A 23,065-nucleotide genomic window follows, 5' to 3' on the forward strand; every position below is an offset into this window, starting at 1 on the left:
GAAGCTGGATTTGTTTACTGTTTCTCCTGGGGGCAGAGGCAGTTGAGAAGTAACCGATTAGTCTGCCAAGCCAGGGTCAACCCTCCAGGCCACAGGTTGAGCAAATGCTAACGGCCAAGGACAGGGAGACACTCCTCATGAAGGGGTGGTCCTCATCCTTTCAGATCAACTTCCTGCTGGAGGCTCCACTCTCACCACGTCCCTCCCTCTTCTCTCATCCGGAGTCACCTTTTGGGATTTTGGAGTTGGGCACCATGGGGACTCCAAATGATCGGGCAGTGCTGCAGGCCATCTTCAACCCTGACACCCCATTTGGAGACATTGTTGGACTGGACCTCGGAGAGGAAGCAGAAAAGGAAGAACAAAAAGAAGGTGGGCATTTGATCTGAAGTATAGCTCTGCACATAGGCTGGCCTGCTGGCCTCCCAAGGTGGCAGAGGTAGTGGTCTTATAAGGCCCCTTGTTCCATGATTATGATTGAGATTGGAATCAGAGAGGTTGGCTGCTCCTTAGTGCACTGATGGGGGTTTGGTAAGAGACGTCCTGCCAAGAGGAATAACCCGGGGTTTGTCTCTGAATCCATCAGCTCTTAGGCCTCTGAACTTACCACTTAATTAATTGTATGATCCAAACTTAATTGCCAGGTGATGTTAAACTCTCATATTTTTGTCATAACAGAGAATACTACCACCAGAACGGAAGATTGAAATAAGGCAGGGCATGGTTGCTCAGTTGAGTGGTTCCAATATAGCAAGCACAACTAGTATCCGTTAAACACTGTCACAAGCCAAGCTCCAAGCTAACTCTTCTGCAGTGAGTGTGTTCACTGGCTTTTCCATTAGTCCCTAATGAAGAAGTTTTTGATATCTTTTGTTTCTGAGGATTAAAGCCTACACCTTACTAACTCAGGCCGAAACGCTGAGGGATACATAAGAAGTGATGTTCATGATCTGGGAATGTCATGGTGGCCTTTGCATAAGAGGCAGTGTAGTAGAGTAAAATGCAGACAGGAGCCAGAATGACCTGGGTTCAAATCCAAGCTCTGCAATGTATGGCCTGTGTGACCTGGAGCAAGTGCTTTAACAGATTGAGGAGTTTGGGCTTCATTCTCTTGGCAATGGGGAACCAACCAAAGCCCCTTTCCAGGTCTCTTGGAACTCAGGCAATGCTAGCTCCCACCTTTAGTGACCTCATCTCCCCCTACCTCAAACACTGCAGCTGACCCCTGCTGTGACCCATTCCCAGTCAGCTCTGTCTCAGATCTCAGAATTCCAAAGCCTGAGGTGGCTTTTTCTTCTTGCTACCAACTGCACACCTGGCCCCTCCTGGCTCCTTCCCTGGCCCAGATGTTTTCCCTCAAGCACAGCTGGAACAGTCCAAGGCCCTCGAGCTGCAGGGGGTGATGGCAGCAGAGGCTGGGGACCTCAGCACAGCCCTGGAGAGGTTTGGCCAAGCCATCTGCCTGCTGCCTGAGAGGGCTTCAGCCTACAACAACCGTGCCCAGGCCCGGCGACTCCAGGGAGACGTGGCAGGTAAGGGGAGATGCCCTGTATCCTCAGCAAAAGGGCCCACGGGAGGGCACAGACCGGAAATGAAGTGGCTGTGGGGCTGGGGTGGCCTTGCTAAACCCCTCTGGAGCCTGTCTTCTTACCTATAAGGTAGGAGATGTATCAAGGGCCCTGCTAATATCATGGGGCTAATATGAAATTCAGAAGAGACTGCATTCCATTAAGGAACAGTTAATGAGAACCTACTATGTGGCAGTAGGCTGGTGCTGAGGACACTGAGATAAAGGGTATATGGATCGCCAACATTTATACAGCAGTCACTATGTACCAGGCATTAATCACTTTACATATAAACTAGTAAATCAATCCTCACAACAACCCTAAAAAGTAGGTACCATTGTCACCCCCAGTTTATAGATAAACCATTCAGTTTATAGATGAAGAAACTGAAGCATGGAGAGGCTAAGTAACTTGCCCACTATCATAGTCAGGTAGCAGCAGAGCTGAGATGTGAACCAGGTGGTAGGGCTCCAGAGTGTGTGCTCTTAATCCCCACATGATGCTGCTCCTCAGAACGCTCCCACTCCAGGGGGCAGAACAGACACATAATTCTGAGACCAGCAAAACAAGTTTGAGAGGGGTCAGCGTGGGACCTGTTCCTGAAGGGTGAGTTTTAAAGCATGAGTAGGAGTTAGTTGGTGAGTGGAGAAGGTACAGTCTGTAGAAGTCCAAAAAGCAGGCACAAGTACAGAGAGCTTCAGGTCTTCAGGCTGGGTGGAGCAGGGAGTGAAGGAGGGACGGAGAGCTGAGCCTAGAGCCGTGGGCAAGGGCCTGATGAACAGCTTGGGAGTATTAGGCTGAGACTGCACTGTCTTGAAAACATGGGGGATCACTCAAGGATTTTAACAGGAGAGTGACTGGATCAAACTCCTGCTGCATTCAGGTTATTCTAATTAAGTGGAGACAATGGGACCACACTGGGGACCAAAGATGAGGCTAATGTGAAGGTGTAAACCACGGAAACCTAGTACTACTTGACTGTTAGGAGCAGTGGTGACGCAGGTGCTCCCAGAACCAGCAATGCCAGGCTAGGGAGTTTTGAGCCCACTCCAAGAACAATGGGAACCTCCCAAGAGCCCCTTTCCAGGCTTATCTGCCCCAGATCGCTGGAGACAGCCTGCAGACGAAAACCCCAGAGAGATGCAGAGGTGCTTCCAACTAGAGATTCCTCCAGACCAGCTCCTCTGAGGGAAACCAAGGAGTACTGCAATCTGAGCGCTTCTCCGGAGGCTCAGGCTCTTTAGGAGACTAGAGAACATGAGTGAATTGAAGCAGAGCCCGAAAGAAGCCAGCCCGATGGACTTAAGAAGGTGGCTGGCTGCCTGAGGTTCTGAGTTCAGAGTTCTGAGGCCCAACCCAAGTATTTTATGAGAATAATAAAACTAAAAACGATGCAGGCCAGCTCTGGCTCCAGGACCAAGGAAATTACATACATGGAGATAACCAAAGAATAACGAAAGGCAATCAGTCCAGGATATAGGGGAGAGAGAATGTGTTCTAAAGCAAGCAATGGAAAAGAGAAAAGGGCCCTCAAAAGGAAAACAGTGAGAAACTGTCTTGATTGTACTTGTAAGAAATGATTATGCAGTTAATATTATTTTTTTGAACCCTGACATTCAGAGTCAGTCACCTGGCACATAGTGGATGCTTAATAACAGGTGTGGAATAAATTGGCTGCTACTTGCCCGGGCAGTGGGCCAGACTCATAAACATAGTGACCATTCAGAATCCTGCAACGTTCATGTTTTCGTATATTAGCGGTGGAAAAAAATAGGAACAAGGCGAGACCTGGACTTCAGTCCCAGCTCTGCCACTAAGTGGCTTGGCTGTACAGCCCTGGGCAAGTCCTCTCAACTCTCCCACAGTCTTCGTCTGTGTAATGGGGATAACGATCCGTACCTCTAGCAGGTGCGAGGCGGGTTGTAAATGGCCACGCCCGGGAGCCGCAAGGACCACGGTGATCAGCGCGGCAGCAGATGGGCTGGGGCTCCGGCAAGGCCGCCCCGGCGGCCGTTGACCCCCGCCCCGCCCGTCTCGTCGGTCCCGCAGGCGCCCTGGAGGACCTGGAACGCGCAGTGGAGCTGAGCGGCGGCCGGGGCCGCGCCGCCCGCCAGAGCTTTGTGCAGCGCGGCCTCCTGGCGCGGCTGCAGGGCCGAGACGACGACGCCCGCAGGGACTTCGAGAGGGCGGCACGGCTGGGCAGCCCCTTCGCGCGGCGCCAGCTGGTGCTGCTCAACCCCTACGCCGCGCTGTGCAACCGCATGCTGGCCGACATGATGGGGCAGCTGCGCCGCCCCCGCGACAGCCGCTGAGCGCGGCTGGCCCGCGCGTCCGTAGGCGAGGGGACGGGAGGGGGCCCTGAACCAATAAAGCCGTCGGGCCTAACCGACCCCGCCTGGTCCTGCGTCCTGACCGCGCCCGGAGGGAAGGGCATGCGGGGGCACTCTGTGCGGGGGTCTCTCGGCGCGGGCTACGGACCAGCCAGGCGGGTGGTGAGCCGCGACCGCCCACCTGCCGGGGGAGGGCCCGTGGGGCCCAGGCATCGATTGGCCCTGCCTGACGCAGCCCCCGCCCTTGCAGCGGACTGCGGTGCTCATCAGACCTGAGCAGTTGCTCCGGCAGCGCTCGGGGAAGGAGCCAGGTGAGCCGCCCCGGCGGCGGGGGGCGGGGGCAGGATGCTCGGCGACCCCACCCTCCGACCCCCTCCTCTTCCGCCCACATCCACCGGAGCCACCAACACCAGGAAAGGGGGCGTAGGGCGAGGGATGGGAGAGGGAACAGGGCAGGAGAGAGTATGGGATCGGGAGAAAGGCGATTCCTTTGGGGGAGGGGCGCGTGGAGACCGAGTATGAGTGTGAGTGCGTGTGTGCAAGGTGTGGTTGCACGGATGCTGGTTGCTTCTGCGTATCTGCGGGCGTGTGTCTGTTTGTATTGTAGCCTGGAGTCAGTGCTCGGTTCTGCACCTGCAGGATGTCCAGGTGTCTGCTGGGTGGGTCTGTACCTTTGGGCTTTGCCGTTCGTGTCCGTGCCTTCGCCACTGGGGGCTGGTCTGCATTTGTGTCTCCGTACATGGTTCTTTTTGTTTCTGGAGAGTAAATTCCTGGAGCAATTGCTAGACCTGCCTGCTGTCACCTGGCTGACACGGAGGCCCGCCCCCTTCTCTCAGCAGCCTGGGGCCCAGGCCCGGGCCACCATGGCGCTACCTCCAGGCCCAGCCACCCTCCGGCGCACACTGCTGCTCCTGCCAGCCCTTCTGAGCTCAGGTACACCCCTGTTCAGTCGTTGACCAAGTCCTTCTGGGACCAAAGCCCCCTCACTCCTCTGTCTGCTCTTCTGTTTAGGTACCTACTCCAGGCCCCAAACCCTGGAGTCCCTGTTCCCTTCACCCACCTACCTAGGTCCAACCAGCCAGTCCCTGGTGAGAGGACTCAGGCGCCCTTTCCCTTGGCCTGGTGCTCCTCTCACTGGGGCAATTCCTGGTCACAGCACAGTACCAACCCTGCCTGACCCCTTCCCAGAGGCCCCCTGCTGTGTTCCAGGTTGGGGGGAGTTGGCGCCACAAATAGATGGTCAGACCTGGGCTGAGCGGGCACTTCGGGAGAATGAACGCCACGCCTTCACCTGCCGGGTGGCAGGGGGGCCTGGCACCCCCAGATTGGCCTGGTATCTGGATGGACAACTGCAGGAGGCCAGCACCTCAAGACTGCTGAGCGTGGGAGGGGAGGCCTTCTCTGGAGGCACCAGCACCTTCACTGTCACTGCCCACCGGGCCCAGCATGAGCTCAACTGCTCCCTGCAGGACCCCAGCAGTGGCCGATCAGCCAACGCCTCTGTCATCCTCAATGTGCAATGTGAGTGACCCTGAGGTGGGCAGGGAGAGAGGTTCTCTGCCCAGGGTCCCCCAGCACCCACCAGGCAGGTGGTCCGCAGGACATTTAGCAGACACTTAAGCACTTTGCAAATATGAACTCATTTTATCCTCTGAATAATCCCATGAGGTCATTACTATTTTTGTCACCATTTTACAAATAAGAAAACCGAGGCAGAAAGAGGTTAAGCAATCCGCCCAGGGTGATGATCCCGCTGGTAAGAAGCAGAGCCAGGATTCACATCTGGGCATTTGGCTCTAGTATTTACACTCATAATCACTACGAAATGCTGCCTGTCTGGCAGACCCAGCCATCCTGTTCCTCAGCATCCCCTCTGAGGAGAGGCCCAGGCCCCTGGCTCCCATCTGGGTTTGGGAAGAAAGGGCCAGAAGTATAAGGGGCTGTGGTGACAGCATATTGGCCTCTGCTTTGCACCAGTCAAGCCAGAGATTGCCCAAGTCGGCGCCAAGTACCAGGAAGCTCAGGGCCGAGGCCTCCTGGTTGTCCTGTTTGCCCTGGTGCGTGCCAACCCGCCTGCCAATGTCACCTGGATAGACCAGGATGGGCCAGTGACTGTCAACACCTCTGACTTCCTGGTGCTGGATGCGCAGAACTACCCCTGGCTCACCAACCATACGGTACAGCTGCAGCTCCGCAGCCTGGCACACAACCTCTCGGTGGTGGCCACCAATGATGTGGGTGTCACCAGTGCCTCACTTCCAGCCGCAGGTGAGCATGGCCAGCAACTGGCCCAGCAAAGCCTCAGGTGGGTGCAGGAGTCCACATCCCCATACAGAAATGGGAGTACTTGTTTCCCTGTGAGTTGGTCTTGTGGATGAACTGTTCCCAGCCACCCTGGGCAAGGAGGGCAGAGTAGTACCTATGGCGTGTTGGGGTTGGGGCACTGCCCACTTGGGACCTAACCAGAGGACATCCTCCAGGGCTTCTGGCTACCCGGGTGGAAGTACCACTGCTGGGCATTGTTGTGGCTGCTGGGCTTGCCCTGGGCACCCTCGTGGGGTTCAGCACCTTGGTGGCCTGCCTGGTCTGTAGGAAAGAGAAGAAAACCAAAGGTAGGCCAGGGACACTGGGGGCAGTGGGGATGAGGTCAGGCTGAGCAGCAGCCAGGACAGCAAGTGCAGCTGGGCAGAACCAGTCGTCTCTGACGGTGGCAGAGCACTTCCAGGGTGTGGCCATGGGTAGGGTGACATGCATCCCAGGTAGCAGGGTCAGGCACTGGGAACCCAGTCTCTGGCCCCAGGGCCAAGCCTGGGCATTTGAGAGACCCCTTGCCTGAGGGTCCTGGCTCTGAAAGGGTAGGAGGAGAGCCCAGCGTGGGAGGGCACATTGAGAATTAGGGACATGGTTTCATTCTCCACAGGCCCCTCCCGGCGCCCATCTCTGATATCAAGGTAATTCTTCCTGGGGCTGGGTGGACAAGCCTCACCGAAATGCAGGATGGGGACAGGAGGGAGCCTGCGGTTTCTGGTAGAGGCAGCCATGAGTGCCTGTGCTGGGACACATATCCATCCCGACCTTTACCCTCCCTGTAGTGACTCCAACAACCTAAAACTCAACAACGTGCGCCTGCCACGAGAGAACATGTCCCTCCCGTCCAACCTTCAGCTCAATGACCTCACTCCAGATTCCAGAGGTATATATAGGGCCCTGCTCTTTGCCTCTGCTTCATCTCCAGAAGTGCTTCTGAGAAAAAGAGAGCTTGGTGCTTGGGAGGGGCGAGGCCCCATCAGGCACACTCCTGTTCCTGAACACTGCCCTCTTTGTCCACCAGCAGTGAAACCAGCAGACCAGCAGATGGCTCAGAACAACAGCCGGCCAGAGCTTCTGGACCCGGAGCCCGGCGGCCTCCTCACCAGCCGAGGTACTGGGGAAGGGGTCTGCCACCCTCCTCCTCTGCCCCCCAGCCCTGTGCTTATGCCAAAGGCCTCCAAGTGCCCAGGAGGCAGAGAGTGCTCTCCCAAGTTCCAAGGAACAAGCATTACTGAGTCCCTGCGGGCTTCTTTGATCCTGCAGGTTTCATCCGCCTCCCAATGCTGGGCTATATCTATCGAGTGTCCAGCGTGAGCAGTGATGAGATCTGGCTTTGAGCCGAGGGCGAGACAAGAGTATTCTCTTGGCCTCTGGGCACCCTCCCATTCCTCCAAGGCATCCTCTGCCTAGCTGTGTCACCAACGTGAAGAGGTCATGCCACTGCCACTTTTGCTTGCCCTCCTAGCTGGGGTGCCCTCTATGTCATGCATGTGATGCATTTCACTGGGCTGTAACCCACAGGGGCACAGGTATCTTTGGCAAGGCTACCAATTGGACCTAAGCCCCTCATGCTGACTCAGGGCGGGCCCTGCATGTGATGACTGGGCCCTTCCAGAGGGATCTTTTTGGCCAGGGTGTTCAGATGTCATCCAGCATCCAAGTGTGTCATGCCCTGCTGTATGCCCACCCCAGTACTCCACAGCACCTTGTACAGTAGGCATGGGGGCATGCCTTTGTGGGGGACAGGGAGGGCCCTGCATGGATTTTCCTCCCTCCTATGCTATGTATCCTTGTTCCCTCAGGTAAAACTGAGGACCCTGCTAGCTATGTAGAACCAAATTGCCCTTTGTACAGGAACCAACCCCTGGCCCAGGGGCACTGGCGAAGCACAAGTCTTTTTTGCTGCACAGCTCTCTGTTCTTCTCTGCCCCTTCCGGAAATTCCCCACCTCCTCTAGAGAATTCTAGGTTACATGTTGGACCTTCTCTACCACTTCGCTGGGCACTAGACTTTTCTATTGGCCTGTGGCACCGCTCAGTATTAGCACAAGTCAGGGAGGAAGAGGCAAGCGATGAGTCTAGTAGCACCCAGGACGGCTTGTAGCTATGCATCATTGTATTACGGTGTTAGCACTTTAAGCACATCCCCTAGGGGAGGGGGTGAGTGAGGGGCCCAGAGCCCTCTTTGTGGCTTCCCCACGTTTGGCCTTCTGTGATTCACTGTGAGTGTCCTGAGCTCTCGGGATTGATGGTTTTCCTCTCAGCATGTCTCCTCCACCATGGGACCCCAGCCCTGACCAACCCCTGGTTGCCCCATCAGCAGGAAGGTGCCCTTCCTGGAGGATGGTCGCCACAGGCACATAGTTCAACAGTGTGGAAGCTTTAGGGGGACATGGAGAAAGGAGGAGACCACATACCCCAAAACAACCTAAGAATGCTTTAAAAGGCGACATGTAAATGATTGGAAATTAATATAGTACAGAATATATTTTTCCCTTGTTGAGATCTTCTTTTGTAATGTTTTTCATGTTACTGCCTAGGACAGTGCTGAGCACACAGTAAGTTTAATAAACTTGACTGAATTAATTTACATATCTCTGCTTCATTTCTTCTATTAATATATTTTCATTTCTGTTTTATTTTGTTTTGTTTGAGATGGAGCCTCACTCTGTCGCCCAGGCTGGAGTGCAGGGGTGCGATCTTGGCTCACAGCAACCTCCGCCTTCCAGATTCAAATGATTCTCCTGCCTCAGCCTCCCAAGTAGCTGGGACTATAGGCGCCTACCACCATGCCCAGCTAATTTTTATATTTTTAGTAGAGATGGGGTTTCACCATGTTGGCCAGACTGGTCTCGAACTCCCGACCTCACGTGATCTGCCCACCTTGGCCTCCCAAAGTGCTGGGAGTACAGGTGTGAGCCAGCGCACCCAGCCTTCTTCTAATATGTTTTCTTTTTTTTTGAGACGGAGTCTCGCTCTGTCACCCAAGCTGGAGTGCACTGGCCAGATCTCAGCTCACTGCAAGCTCCGCCTCCTGGGTTCACTGCCATTCTCCTGCCTCAGCCTCCCGAGTAGCTGGGACTACAGGTGCCCGCCACCTCACCCGGCTAGTTTTTTTTTTTTTTGTATTTTTTAGTAGAGACGGGGTTTCACCGTGTTAGCCAGGATGGTCTCGATCTCCTGACCTTGTGATCCGCCCGCCTCGGCCTCCCAAAGTGCTGGGATTACAGGCTTGAGCCACCGCCCCCGGCCCTAATATGTTTTTTAAATGAAGTTTTCCAATCTCACAGTGGAAAAAAATATGGCAAGCACCTGTATATCCACCACTCAGCTCTGACATTACCAAATTTGCTTCAGAAAAATAAATAATATTTCTTTAATTACACTGTTCCCAGCGGCAGGATTGGCATCCTCTATTTCAGGAGTGCTGCGTGGGGGGCTCTTGGCTATAACCAGCATCTCATTCTCACTTGGTCCATATCACTGAGCTGCTTCTTCCCACCTCAGGACTGGGCTAAAGTATGCTGAGCCCCTTCGTCCTGCCCATGGGAACAGAAGGCTCAGACTGGGCTGTGATTTTTTTGGTACAAAGTTATGAGGTTCATTGAAATTGTGTTACATACATATGTATGTATGTGTATATACAGAGAGAGAGCTCGAGAGAGCACGCGTGTGTGTGTCTAGCTCTGTCACTCAGGCTGGAGTGCAGTGGTGCAGTCATAGCTCACTGCAGCCTTGAACTCCTGTGTTTAAGGGATCCTCCCACCTCAGCCTCATGAGTAGTTGGAACTGCAGGTGTGTGCCATTGTGCTCAGCTAATTAAAAAAGATCTGGGGGGACTGGACACGGTGCCTTACGCCTGTAATCCTAGCACTTTGGGAGGCCGAGGCAGGTGGATTGCCTGAGCGCAGGAGTTAGAGACCAGCCTGGGGAACATGGTGAAACTCCATCTCTACTAAAATACAAAAAAATTAGCCGGGCATGGCGGCATGCGCCTGTGGTCCCAGCTACTCAGGAGGCTAAGGCAGGAGAATTGCTGGAACCCAGGAGGCAGAGATAGCAATGAGCCGAGATCACGCCAATGCACTACAGCCTGGGTGACAGAGCAAGACTCCGTCCTTAAAAAAAAGAAAAAAATGTGTAGAGACAGGGTCTCACTCTATTGCCCAGGCTGGTGTGACATGTGTATAATATGTAGTGATCAGGTTAGGATATTCAAGGTGTCCATTACCCAAGTACAATACACTTTTGTTAACTATACTCACCTCCCTCTGCTATCAAGCATTGATTTTATTCCTTCTAACTATATGTTTGTACCTTTGAACTCACTTCTTTTCTTTATCCCACATTTTCTTTACCCATTCATCAACTGATGGTCACTTAGGTTGATTCTGCATATTTGCTATTGTGAATTGTGCAGCAATACACATGCAAGTGCAGGTGTCTCTTTGATATTTTGATTTCCTTTTTGGAGATACCCGGAAGCAGGATTGCTGGATTGAATGGTAATTCTATTTTCAGTTTTTTGAGAAATCACAGGCTGGGTGTGGTGACTCATACCTGTAATCCTAGCACTTTGGGAGGCCGAGGCAGGTGGATCGCTTGAACCCAGGAGTTCAAGACCAGCCTGGGCAACATGGTGAGACTCCCATCTCTACAAAAACACAAAAATTAGCCAGGTGTGGTGGCGTGTACCTGTAGTGCCAGCTACTTGGGAGGCTGAGGCAAGAGGATCACTTGAGCCCAGGAGGCGGAGGCTGCAGTGACTGAGATCACCCCACTGCACTCCAGCCTGGGCCACAGAGTGAGACCCTGTCTCCAAAGAAGAGAAAGAATCCCCATACGGTTTTCCATAGTGGTTGTACTAGTTTACATTCCCACCAATATAAGAGTTCCCTTTTCTCCTCATCCTCATCAATATCTGTAATTATTTGTCTTGTTTTTTTGAGACAGAGTCTCTGTCACTCAGGCTGGAGTGCAGGGGTGCGATCTCAGCTCACTGCAACCTCCACCTCCCAGGTTCAAGCAATTCTTCTGCCTCAGCCTCCCCAGTAGCTGGGACTACAGGCATGTACCACCACGCCTGGCTAATTTTTGTATTTTTAGTAGAGACGGGGTTTCACCATATTGGCCAGGCTGGTCTTGAACTCCTGACCTCATGATCTGCCCACCTCGGCCTCTCAAAGTGCTGGGATTACAGGCGTGAGCCACCATGCCCAGCTTTGTCTTCTTAATCATAGCCATTCTGATTGGGGTCAACTCATTGTGGTTTTGATTTGCATTTCTCTGATGATTAGTGATGTTGAGCATTTTCTCATACACCTGTTAGCCATTTGTATGTCTTCTTTTGAGAAATGTTGGCCAGCCGTAGTGGTTCACGCCTGTAATCCCAGCACTTTGGGAGGCTGAGGCGGGTGGATCACGAGAACCTGGGAGGTGGAGGTTGCAGTGAGCCGAGGTTGCACCATTGCATTCCAACCTGGGCGACAAGAGCAAAATTCTGTCTCAAAAAAAAAAAAAAAAAAAGGCATCCATATTGTTGCACGTGTCAGAATGTTGTTCATTTTTAAGGCTGAATAGCATTCCATTACTTACATATACACATTTTGTTTATCTATTTATCTTTCAATGGACATTTGGGTTGTTTCCACCTTTCGACTATTGTAAAAAAGATTACAGGTGTGTACCGCCTTGGCCGCCCAAAGTGCTGGGATTACAGACCTGAGCCACCATGCCCAGCTGGAAAGACTTTTTATTATGGCTTCCATGTTGTTCCTTGTTATTGGCCTGTTCAGGTTTTGGATTTCTTTATGGTTAAATCTTGGTAGGGTGTATGTGTCTAGGAATTTATCCATTTCTTCTAGATTTTCCAATTTCTTGGCATATAATTGCTCATAGTAGCCACTAAAGGTCCTTTGAATTTCTGAAGTATTGTAATGTCATGTCTCCTTTTTCTTTTCTTTTTGAGACGGAGTTTTGTTCTTGTTGCCCAGGCTGGAGTGCAGTGGTAACCTCTGCCTCCTGAGTTCACAGGATTCTCCTGCCTCAGCCTTCCGAGTAGCTGGGATTACAGGTGCGCACCAGCACGCCTGACTAATTTTTGTATTTTTAGTAGAGACGGGGTTTCACCATGTTAGCCAGGATGGTCTCGATCTCCTGACCTCGTGATCTGCCTGCCTCGGCCTCCCAAAGTGGCTGGGATTACAGGCGTGAGCCACCGCGCCTGGCAAGAAATTTTTCAATTTCCTTCTTAATTTCTTCATTCACCCACTGGTCATTTAGGAACATATTTTTAAATTTCCATGTATTTGTATAGTTTCCAAAATTCTTGTTATTTATTTCTGGTTTTATTCCATTGTGGTTACAGAAAATGCTTGATATTACTTCAATTTTTGACTTCAAGTTTTAGGACTTTTGTGACCTAACATATGGTATACCCTTAAGAATATTCACATGCTGAAGAGAAGAATGTGTATTCTGCAGTTGCTGGGTGAAGTGTTCTCTAAATATATATTAGGTCCATTTGGTTAACAGGGCAAATTACGTCTGGTGTTTCTTTGTTTATTTTCTGTCTGGAAGATTTGTCTCTGCTGAAAGTGGGGTGTTGAAGTCTTCAGCTATTATTGCATTGGAGTCTATCTCTTTCTTTAGCTCTAATAATATTTGCTTTCTATATCTGGGTGCTCCAGTGTTAGGTACATATATATTTACAATTGTTATACCCTGTTGCCAAATTGATCCCTTTATTATGATATAGTAACCTTTCTTGTCTCTTCTTGTAGTTTTTGTCTGTAATCTATTTTTTCTTAAAGAGGTATAACTACTGCACTTGTTTTTGGTTTCCATTGGCATGGAATATCTTTTTCCATCCCTTTATGTCTATGTGTCTTTTTAGGTGAAGTGTGTTTCCTGTAGGCAACAGATCATTGGGTCTTGTATTTTTTTATGCATTCAACCACTCTGTGTCTTTTGATTGGAAAGTTGAGTCCATTTACATTCAATGTTACTATTGATCAGTAAAGACTTACTGCTGCCATTTTGTTATTTGTTTTCTGGCCTTCTCTTCCTTCTTTCCTTCCTTCCTGTCTTTCTTTTAGTGAAGGTAACTTTCTCTGATATGATTTAGTTTCTCACTTTTTATTTTTTGTTTCCATTGTGTGTTTGTTGATTTGAGGTTACCATGAGGCTTGCAAATACTATCTTGTTTTGTTTTGTTTGTTTTTTTGAGATGGAGTCTCGCTCTGTCACCCAGGCTGGAGTGTGGTGGTGCAATCTCGGCTCACTGCAACCTCTGCTTCACAGGTTCAAGTGATTCTCCTGCCTCAGCCTCCTGAGTAGCTGGGACTACAGGCGCATACCACCACACCTGGCTAATTTTGTGTTTTTAGTAGAGACAGGATTTCACCATGTTGGCCAAGCTGGTCTCAAACTCCTGACCTTAAGTGATCTGCCTGCCTTGGCCTCCCAAAGTGCTGGGATTACAAGCGTGAGCCACCACGCCTGGCCGCAAATAGTATCTTATAATTCATTATTTTAATCTGAGAACAACAACACTGTTTGCATAAGCAGAAAAGCAAAAAGAAAACTAATAAAACTCTACACCTTAAGTTTGTATCCCTGCTTTTTACTTTTTGTTGGTTCTATTTATATCTTGTGCTATATCTTGAAAAGTTGTTGTAGTTACTATTTTTCATTGGTTCATCTTTTTGTCTTTCTACTTCAGATACAAGTAGTTTATACACTATAGTTACGAGGTTATAATATTCTGGTTTTTTTCTGTGTACTTACTATTAACGGTAAATTATGTACCTTCAGATGATTTCTTATTGCTCATTAATGTCCTTTTCTTATGTCCAGTAAATTTTGTACCTTCAGATGATTTCTTATTGCTCATTAATGTCCTTTAGCATTTCTTGTAGGACAGGTCTGGTGTTGGTGACATCCTTCACCTTTGTCTGGAAAAGTCTTTATTTCTCCTTCATGTCTGACGGATATTTTCACCAGATATGCTACTCTAGGGTAAAAGTTTTTTTCCTTCAGCACTTTAAATATGTCAAGCCACTCTCTCCTGGCTTGTAAGGCTACCACGGAGAGGTCTGCTGCTAGATGTATTGGACTTCTTTGTATGTTTCATTTCTCTTGCTGCTTTTAGGATCCTTTCCTTATCCTTGACCTTTAGGTGCTTGATTATTAAACGCCTTGAGGTAGTCTTTGGGTTAAATCTGCTTGGTGTTCTTTAACCTTCTTGTACTTGGATATTGATACCTTTCTCTAGGCTTGGGAAATTATCTGTTATCCCTTTGAATAAACTTTCTACTCCATTTTTTTTCTCTACCACCTCTTTAAGGCCAGTAACTCTTAGACTTGCGCTTTTGAGGCAATTTTCTAGATCTTGTAGGCATGCCTCATTCTTTTTTATTCTATTTTCTTTCATCTCCTCTGACTGTTTTGTTTTGTTTTTTGAGACAGAGTCTCACTCTGTCGCCCAGGCTGGTGTGCAATGGTACGATCTCAGCTCACTACAACCTCCACTTCCTGGGATCTAACAATTCTCCTGCCTCAACCTCCCAAGTAGCTGGGACTACAGGTGCCCGCCACCATGCTCAGCTAATTTTTGTATTTTTAGTAGAGATGGGGTTTCACCATGTTGGCCAGGCTGGTCTCAAACTCCTGAACTCAAGTGATCCACTTGCCTTGGCCTCCTAAAGTGCTGGGATTACAGGCGTGAGCCACCATGCCCAGCCCAGACTGTGCATTTTCAAATAGCCTGTCTTCAGTTCACTAATTCTTCTGCTTGATCAATTCTGCTATTAAAAGACTCTTATGCATGGGCCACATATGGTAGCTCATGTCTGTAATTCCAACACTTTAGGAGGCCAAGGCAGGTGGACCACTTGAGGCCAGGAGTTCCAGACCGGCTTGGCAAACATGGCAAAACGGTCTCTACTAAAAACACAGAAAATTAGCCAAGTGTGGTGGCACATGCCTGTACTCCCAGCTACCTGGGACGCTGAGGCACGAGAATTGCTTGAACACAGGAGGTGGAGGTTGCAGTGAGCCGTGGGATCACACCATTGCACTCCAACCTGGGCAACAGAGTGAGACCCTGTCTCAAAAAAAAAACTCTGATGTGTTCTTCAATATGCCCATTGCATTTTTCAACTCTAGAATTTCTGCTTGATTCTTTTAATTTATTTCAATCTCTTGGTTAAATTTATCTGATAGAATTCTGGATTCCTTCTTTGTGTTATCTTGATTTGAGTTTCCTCAAAACAGCTATTTTGACTTCTCTGTCTGAAAGGTCGCATACCTCTCTCTCTCCAAGATTGGTCTCTGGTGCCTTATTTAGGTTTGTTTGGTGACGTCATGTCTTCCTGAATGGTGTTGATGCTTGTAGATATTCGTCAGTGTCGGCATTCAAGAGGCAGGTATTTATCGTAGTCTTCACAGTCTAGGCTTATTTGTACCCATCCTTCTTGGAAAGGCTTTCCAGGTACTCAAAAGGACTTTGATGTTGTGATCTAAGCAGCCTCTGCATTAGGGATCACCCCAAGCTCAATAACACTCTGGTTATTGCAGACTCATAGAGGTACTGCCTTGGTGGTGGTGGATAAAATCCAGAATTATCTGTATTACCAGTCAGAGGCTCTTGTTCTCTTCTCTTACTTTCTCCCAAACAAATGGAGTCTCTCTGTGTGGTGGGCCACCTGGAGCCAGGGGTGGGGTGACATAAGAACCCCTGTGGCCACCGCCACTGGGACTTCACTGGGTGAGACCTGAAGCCAGCACAGCACTGAGTCTCGCCTAAGGCCCTTGTATCCACTATGTGACTACCGCCTATGTTCACTCAAGGGCCTGGGGGCCATACAGTCAGCAGATGGCGAAGGCAGACAGGCCTGTGACCTTCCCTTTAGGGTGGCAAGTTCCCCATGGCCCCAGTGGGTCCAGAAATGCCATCCAAATGCCAGGGACTGGCATCAAAAACCTCTACCTGTTCTATTGTTCTGCTGCTGAGCTGGCTTTCAAACCACGAGACTCTGCTTTAATCTTTATTTCCTTTCTTCTGTTAGCTTTGGGTTTCTTTTTTTCTTTTTTTTTTTTTTTCCCTTCAGTTTTACTCTTCTTTTCCTAGTTCCTTAATTTGTAGGTTATTTGAAATCTTTTTTTTTTTTTTTTTGAGACAGAGTCTCACTCTGTTACCAGGCTGGAGTACAGTACACAATCTCAGCTCACTACAACCTCCGCTTCCCGGGTTCAAGCAATTCTCCTGCCTCAGCCTCCCGAGTAGCTGGGACTACCAGCATGTGCCACCACGCCCAGCTAATTTTTGTATTTTTAGTAGAGACAGGGTTTCACCATGTTGGCCAGGATAGTCTCGATCTCTTGACCTTGTGATCCACCGCCTTGGCCTCCCAAAGTACTGGGATTACAGGCGTGAGCCACCGCGCCCGGCGAGATCGTTCTTAATACAAACATTTACACATAGATTTCCCTCTTGGCACTGCTTTAGCTGCACCCCGTTAGCTTTGGTATATTGTGCTTTCATTTTTTGTTTCTATTTTTTTTTTTTTTTAGACGGAGTCTTACTCTGTCACTCAGGCTAGAGTGCAGTGGCATGATCTTAGCTCACTGCAACCTCTGCCTCCCTGGTTGAAGTGATTCTCCTGCCTCAGCCTCCTGAGTAGCTGGGATTACAGGCGCCCATTACCATACCTGGCTAATTTTTATATTTTTAGTAGAGACAGGGTTTCACCATGTTGGCCAGGCTGGTCTCCAACTCCTTATCTCAAGTGATCTGCCCACCTTGGCCTCCCAAAGAGCTGGGATTACAGACGTGAGCCACCACGCCCAGCTTATTTGTTTCTAATTTTCTAATTTCTCTTGTGACTTCTTCTTTGACCTATTGGTTAAGAGTGTATTGCTTAATTTCCACAAATTTGTGAGTTTTCCTGTTTTCCTTCTGTTATTGATTTCTTTTTTTTTTTTTTTTTTTTTTTGAGACGGAGTCTCGCTCTGTCGCCCAGGCTGGAGTGCAGTGGCCGGATCTCAGCTCATTGCAAGCTCCGCCTCCCGGGTCCACGCCATTCTCCTGCCTCAGCCTCCCGAGTAGCTGGGACTACAGGCGCCCGCCATCTCGCCCGGCTAATTTTTTGTATTTTTTAAGTGGAGACGGGGTTTCACTGTGTTAGCCAGGATGGTCTCGACCTCCTGACCTTGTGATCCGCCCGCCTCGGCCTCCCAAAGTGCTGGGATTACAGGCTTGAGCCACCGCGCCCGGCCTGTTATTGATTTCTAACTTCATCCTGGTACAGTCAGAGAAACTACTTTGTATGTCTGTCTCTTAAATCTATTGGGACTTGTAGCCCAACATATGGTCTATCCTAAACAATGTCCCATGTGCACTTGAGAAGCATCTGTATGCTGCTGTTAGAGTGTTTTGTATTTCTTTTTTTTTTTTTTTTTGAGACGGAGTCTTGCTCTGTCGCCCAGGCTGGAGTGCAGTGGCGTGATCTCGGCTCACTGCAAGCTCCGCCTCCCAGGCCCACGCCATTCTCCTGTCTCAGCCTCCCGAGTAGCTGGGACTACAGGCGCCTGCCACCGCGCCCGGCTAATTTTTTATATTTTTAATAGAGACGGAGTTTCATCATGTTAGCCAGGATGGTCTCGATCTCCTGACCTTGTGATCCACTCGCCTCAGCCTCCCAAAGTGCTGGGATTACAGGCGTGAGCCACCGCCCCCGGCCAATTGTTTTGTATTTCTATTAGCTCTGATTGATTTATTAAGTTTCCTATTTCTGGCCGGGCATAGTGGCTCACACCTGTAATCCTAGCACTTTGGGAAGCCAAGGTGGGTGGATCACTTGAAACCAGGAGTTCAAGACCAGCCTGACCAACATGGTGAAACCCTGTCTCTACTAAAAATACAAAAAAAAAAAAAAAACAATAAACAAAAAAACAGAAAAACCAGGCATGGTGGTGCATGCCTATAATCCCAGCTACTCAGGAGGCTGAGGTGGGAGGATCACCTGAGCCCAGGAAGGGGAGTTTGTAGTGAGCCGAGATCTCGTCACTGTACTCCAGCCTGGGCAACAGAGTGAGACTCTCTTTTTTTTTTTTTTTTTTTTTTTTTTTGAGACAGAGTCTCGCTCAGTCGCCCAGGTTGGAGTGCAGTGGCCAGATCTCAGCTCACTGCAAGCTCTGCCTCTCGGGTTTACGCCATTCTCCTGCCTCAGCCTCCGGAGTAGCTGGGACTACAGGCGCCCGCCACCTCGCCCGGCTAATTTTTTATATTTTTTTAGTAGAGATGGGGTTTCACCATGTTAGCCAGGATGGTCTCGACCTCCTGACCTCGTGATCCACCCGCCTCGGCCTCCCAAAGTGCTGGGATTACAGGTTTGAGCCACCGCGCCTGGCCCAGAGTGAGACTCTCTAAAAAAAAATTAAAAAATTAAAAAAAGAAGAAGTCCTCTATTTCCTTCTTATCTTATGTATGGTAGTTTATGATTTGTGTGTGCACACACATGATTAAGACAAAAAATCTGGAAGTTGATGTATAGGTAGGATCTGGACATTTGCTTAAAGAATCCTAATTGTCAGTATCTGTCGGTCTTTCCTCTTTGCCTGATCAATTTCCTGGAAGTAGACTCTTTCAGTATCCTGCTTTGGAGGTATCAGCTTGACAAAGGGCTGGATGCAAACTCATTCCTTTATTTAATCCTTTTATTTAAACATTGCCCCTTACTTCCGTCCTCCTAGTTGCTTGGTATTCTCATGTCCGAGCCTACCTGGTTCAAAGGTGCCCATTTTCTGTTAAGCTAAGGAGGTGGGTGCACAGTGGGGGAAGGTTCTGGGGATCTGCTTCCCGTATAAACCTTCAACCAACCTCCTGTTTTCAGCCCCACCCTATACACTTGCTATCAGAATTATCTGGCACTTTCTGTTCCCGATCCTTTCCAGGGTTCCACAGTGTGAAGTGGCTTACTTCTCACTGACTCTCAGACCCTGTCCTCTACATGCAGTTAGATTTCACGTTTTTTATCTTTCTCCTACTAAATCAGTTACCCCTTCATCTTCTACAATTGTTGCTCTCTAGTCTCTCATCATTTTCTTTCCTATTATCTGTCCTCGCTGGTTTACATCTATTTAGTTTCCTATACTGACATTTTAGTAGGATTAAAGGAGGGAGTGAAGATGTAAATACTTGAGTTTGATTTTTGTTTACTTGGAAGTGCCAAGAGCCTAGGATCAGTAGAGAAGGCAAGGGACACTTTCAGCAAGGAAAATCGCCTACCTAAAAGTTTAGTTGGAACAGAGAACTCATGAGTCACGTGCATAGCATGACAAGCAAATTGGTTTTGCAGTTTACCTCGGACAATTGTAGAAAGTGAGGATCTTGGGGTAGGGAGAGAGTAGCCAAATGGAAAGTCTAAAAGGCCAGAGTTGAAAATTTATACTTAGTTAACAAAATTATTATATTTTACATTTTATGGCACTGGCACTTATTTTTTGGAGACGGGGTCTCACTCACCTAGGCTTCAGTGCAGTGGTGCAATCGTAGCTCACTATAACCTTCACCTCCTGGGCTCAAACGATCCTCCTGCTTCAACGTCCCAAGCAGCTGGGACTATAGGAATGCGCAACCATACCCAGCTATTTTATTTTTTGTAGAGACATGGTCTTGCTTTGTTCCCCGAGTTGGTCTCTTAACTCCTGGGCTTAAGTGATCCTCCTAACTCGGCCTCCCAAAGTGCTGGAATTACATGTGTGAACCACTGTGCCCAGCCCACTTAATCTTTTCACATTATTTTTATCCACAGGACAAAGTTAGTGTTTATTGTAACTGTTTCATGGCTGGGAAGTTAATTGACTTTTCCTAGGGTTACAGAGCAAGTAGCCAAAAGGGAGTAACTGGAGACTGTTGGAGAGAGAAGCCTGGTGAAAGCCATCTGAAGATGATCCCTGAAGAGGTGCGGTGGATGTGCTGGAGGAGACAGAGAAGCTGAAAGGCCCAGGCACCAACCAGGAGCTTAAGCAGGGAGTCCAGCTGATTCTCAGTATTTGCAGATTCTGTATTTGTGAATTCACCTACTTGCTAAAATCTATTTGCAACCCCAAATTACTACTTGTTTCCATGGTCATTTTTGGACATGCTCAGAACACTGAAAAATTCTGGTTTCTTGATGCCCACATTCCCAGCTGAGGTTGAAGGCGGCACTCTGCCTCATTTCAACTCATATTAGAAACAAGTGTCCTTTTTGCAGTCTATGTAGTGCTACATTTTGAACATTTTTGATGGTAATTTCGCTGTTTAAAATGGTTTCCAAGAGTAGTGCTGAAGTGCTATCTTGTGTTCTTAGGTGCAAGAAGGCTGTGATGTGCCCTATGGAGAAAATAAGTGTTAGCAGTATAGCTCATTCAGGCATGAGTTATAGTGCTGTTGGCTACGAGTTCAATGAATTAGTGGTCAGCTGATGAGATGTTATGACCAGAGCTACACAGGAACCTAACCCTGTATTTCCTCTAGGAACAATGGTTCTATAGTTCAATATTTGCTAAATAAGTGTTCACAGTGACTTTACAGAATAACCACCATGAATGAGAATCAACTGTATTTATTAGTGTTATCTTTCAGCTCAGAAGGCCATCTGATTGCTTCCTGAAAACCTAATGGAGCAAACCTAATGGAATCCTATCCAATTTTGTCTCCCTTCATTCCCTGTGAGTTGAATGTGAGCATTAATGGTACCTATCTGAGAGCAAAGCATGTGGGCCTGATATGTCAAACTTAGGCCAGCCATGGTGGTGCACCTGCAGTTCCAGCTAATTGGTAGGCTGAGGCAGGAGGATGGCTTGAGCCCAAGAGTAGGGGCCTATGAAATGCCACTGCACTCCAGCCTAGACAATACAGCAAGACCCTGTCTCTTAAGAAACAACAAAACAAAACTGAGGCTTCAAGCATGATGATCATAGTTAAAGGGTTTATAAGAAACAGTTCCTCTCCTACCTATGTGTTTATTGTGTATCTGTTAGGCTGATGGTATCGATTTTTTGTTTTGTTTAGACAGCAGTGTCTTGCTATGTTGCATGATCATGGCTTACTGCAGCCTTGACCTCCTGGGCTCAAGGGATCCTCCCGCCTCAGCCTCCCATGCCCAATTATTATTTTTTGTAGAGACAGGGTCTCCCTATGTTGCCCAGGCTGGTCCCAAATTCTTGCGCTCAAATGATCCTCCCATCTTGGCCTCCCAAAGTGCTGGGATCACAGGCGTGAGCCAAAGCAACTGGCCTGGTATAGCATTTTAATGTAATCTTCCCCTTCAAACAATTTGTCCCGTATCAGTATTTGGCTTCATTATCCATTCAGCTGCTCACGCCAAAGAAAAGCTGGGAGTCATCCTTGATTTCTTTCCTTCCATCCCCCACGCTGACTCGATCAGCAAGTTCTCTTGGTTCTATGTCTACTGGATATTTCTTTGTCGTCTCTCAGTCCTATCCTTCACTTCTACACTCTGCTTTCTACTGCCAGATTGCCTGGCAAACTATTAACCTCTGCCAGTGGCAGGCACCAGCAGGGGACGAGACAGTGGGAGAAGGAAGCAGCAGCCACTGCTCTAGTCACTGTAGTGGTGGAAGTACACACCTGTGGTGGTCAGCAGTGTCCGAGTATGGCACCTCCTCGGCTACTGAAGACCTGGCCCCAGCCAAGCACCTCTGCTACCAGTGCTGGCAATGGCTACCACCCCTTTAACTTTTATGTTCCTCAGTACCCTCCATTCTCCCTTTTGCTCCTTCAGCCTCTACAACACTTTTGTAACCAATTTATCATACTATTACATATATTTTTTTGAGAAGGAGTTTTGCTCTGTTGCCCAGGCTGAAGTGCAGTGGCACGATCTTGGCTCACTATAACCGCCACCTCCTGGGTTCAAGTGATTCTCCTGTCTCAGCCTCCTGGTAAGCTGAGGTTACAGGTGCCCACCACCACACCCAGCTAATTTTTTGTATTTTTAGTAGAGACAGGGTTTCACCATGTTGGCCAGGCCAGTCTTGAACTCCTGTCCTCAAGTGATCCACCCACCTCAGCCTCCCAAAGTGCTGGGATTACAGGCATGAGCCACCGCACCTGGACAATTCCTCATATTAAACACCCTTTTTTTTTTTTTGAGACGGAGTCTTGCTTGTTTCCCAAGCTGGAGTGCAGTGCCACGATTTTGGCTCACTGCAACCTCCACTTCCCAGGTTCAAGTGATTCTTCTGCCTCAGTCTCCTGAGTAGTTGGGACTATATGCATGTACCACCACACCCAGCTGATTTTTGTATTATTAGTAGAGATGAGGTTTCACCATATTATTGGCCAGGCTAGTCTCAAACTCCTGACCACATGATCTGTCCACCTCAGCCTCCCAAAGTTCTGGGATTACAGGCATGAGCCACCGTGCCAGGCTAAACACCCTTTGTTAGAAATAACTAGCATGGTTTCAGACTTCCTGACTGGAGCTTGGCTGACATAACTCCAAAATATTTCCTGAATCTGTCCATCTCTACTACTGCCACCCCAATCACCTCTCACCCAGATTACTGCAATAGCTACGCTCCCTGAGACCACAACCAGACAGGTCTGGAGCCAGACAGCCTCAGGAAGGCAGCATTAACTGAAGAGAGACCCTTAGAAAAATTAAATTCCAGCAGAAAAATGATTCCCCTCGACTGCCAATCTTGGAGGATTGGGGTTTCATTTTATTTCACAAAATTTGTTTGCTTTAACTACTCTTCATTTAATGCCCATTACTAAGCAAAGTTCCTGTGTCTCTGCCTTATGCTCAGTCTGCCTTTTCTCTTTCATATTAAATAGCAGAAT

At 48.8% G+C, this 23,065-nt stretch overlaps 2 protein-coding genes across 19 annotated transcripts; both read left to right on the top strand.

The window, feature by feature from the left end:
* The first annotated feature begins 96 nt into the window (after positions 1 to 96).
* TTC36 (tetratricopeptide repeat domain 36) lies at positions 97 to 4,172 on the top strand. Its single transcript, XM_010367455.2, has 3 exons — positions 97 to 372; positions 1,347 to 1,532; positions 3,618 to 4,172. Exons 1-3 carry the CDS (start codon positions 105 to 107, stop codon positions 3,878 to 3,880), a joined length of 717 nt encoding a protein of 238 aa, XP_010365757.2. The 5' UTR covers positions 97 to 104; the 3' UTR covers positions 3,881 to 4,172.
* TMEM25 (transmembrane protein 25) lies at positions 4,069 to 20,475 on the top strand. Of its 18 annotated transcripts, none has more exons than XM_030918683.1 (9): positions 4,069 to 4,209; positions 4,735 to 4,831; positions 5,108 to 5,419; positions 5,876 to 6,166; positions 6,379 to 6,510; positions 6,819 to 6,849; positions 6,991 to 7,091; positions 7,233 to 7,319; positions 7,472 to 8,797. In XM_030918683.1, the coding sequence occupies exons 2-9, from the start codon at positions 4,762 to 4,764 to the stop codon at positions 7,543 to 7,545; spliced, it is 1,098 nt and encodes a 365-aa protein (XP_030774543.1). In that variant the 5' UTR covers positions 4,069 to 4,209; positions 4,735 to 4,761; the 3' UTR covers positions 7,546 to 8,797. The 18 variants fall into 18 exon arrangements, with proteins under 18 accessions (XP_030774543.1, XP_010365755.1, XP_010365756.1 ...); XM_010367452.2 differs by having other exon boundaries at positions 4,089 to 4,209; positions 4,738 to 4,831; positions 7,230 to 7,319; XM_010367451.2 differs by having other exon boundaries at positions 4,151 to 4,209; positions 7,230 to 7,319.
* The last annotated feature ends 2,590 nt before the right edge of the window (positions 20,476 to 23,065 follow it).

Source organism: Rhinopithecus roxellana, chromosome 15, assembly GCF_007565055.1.
Source record: "Rhinopithecus roxellana isolate Shanxi Qingling chromosome 15, ASM756505v1, whole genome shotgun sequence".
Taxonomy (NCBI): domain Eukaryota; kingdom Metazoa; phylum Chordata; class Mammalia; order Primates; family Cercopithecidae; genus Rhinopithecus; species Rhinopithecus roxellana.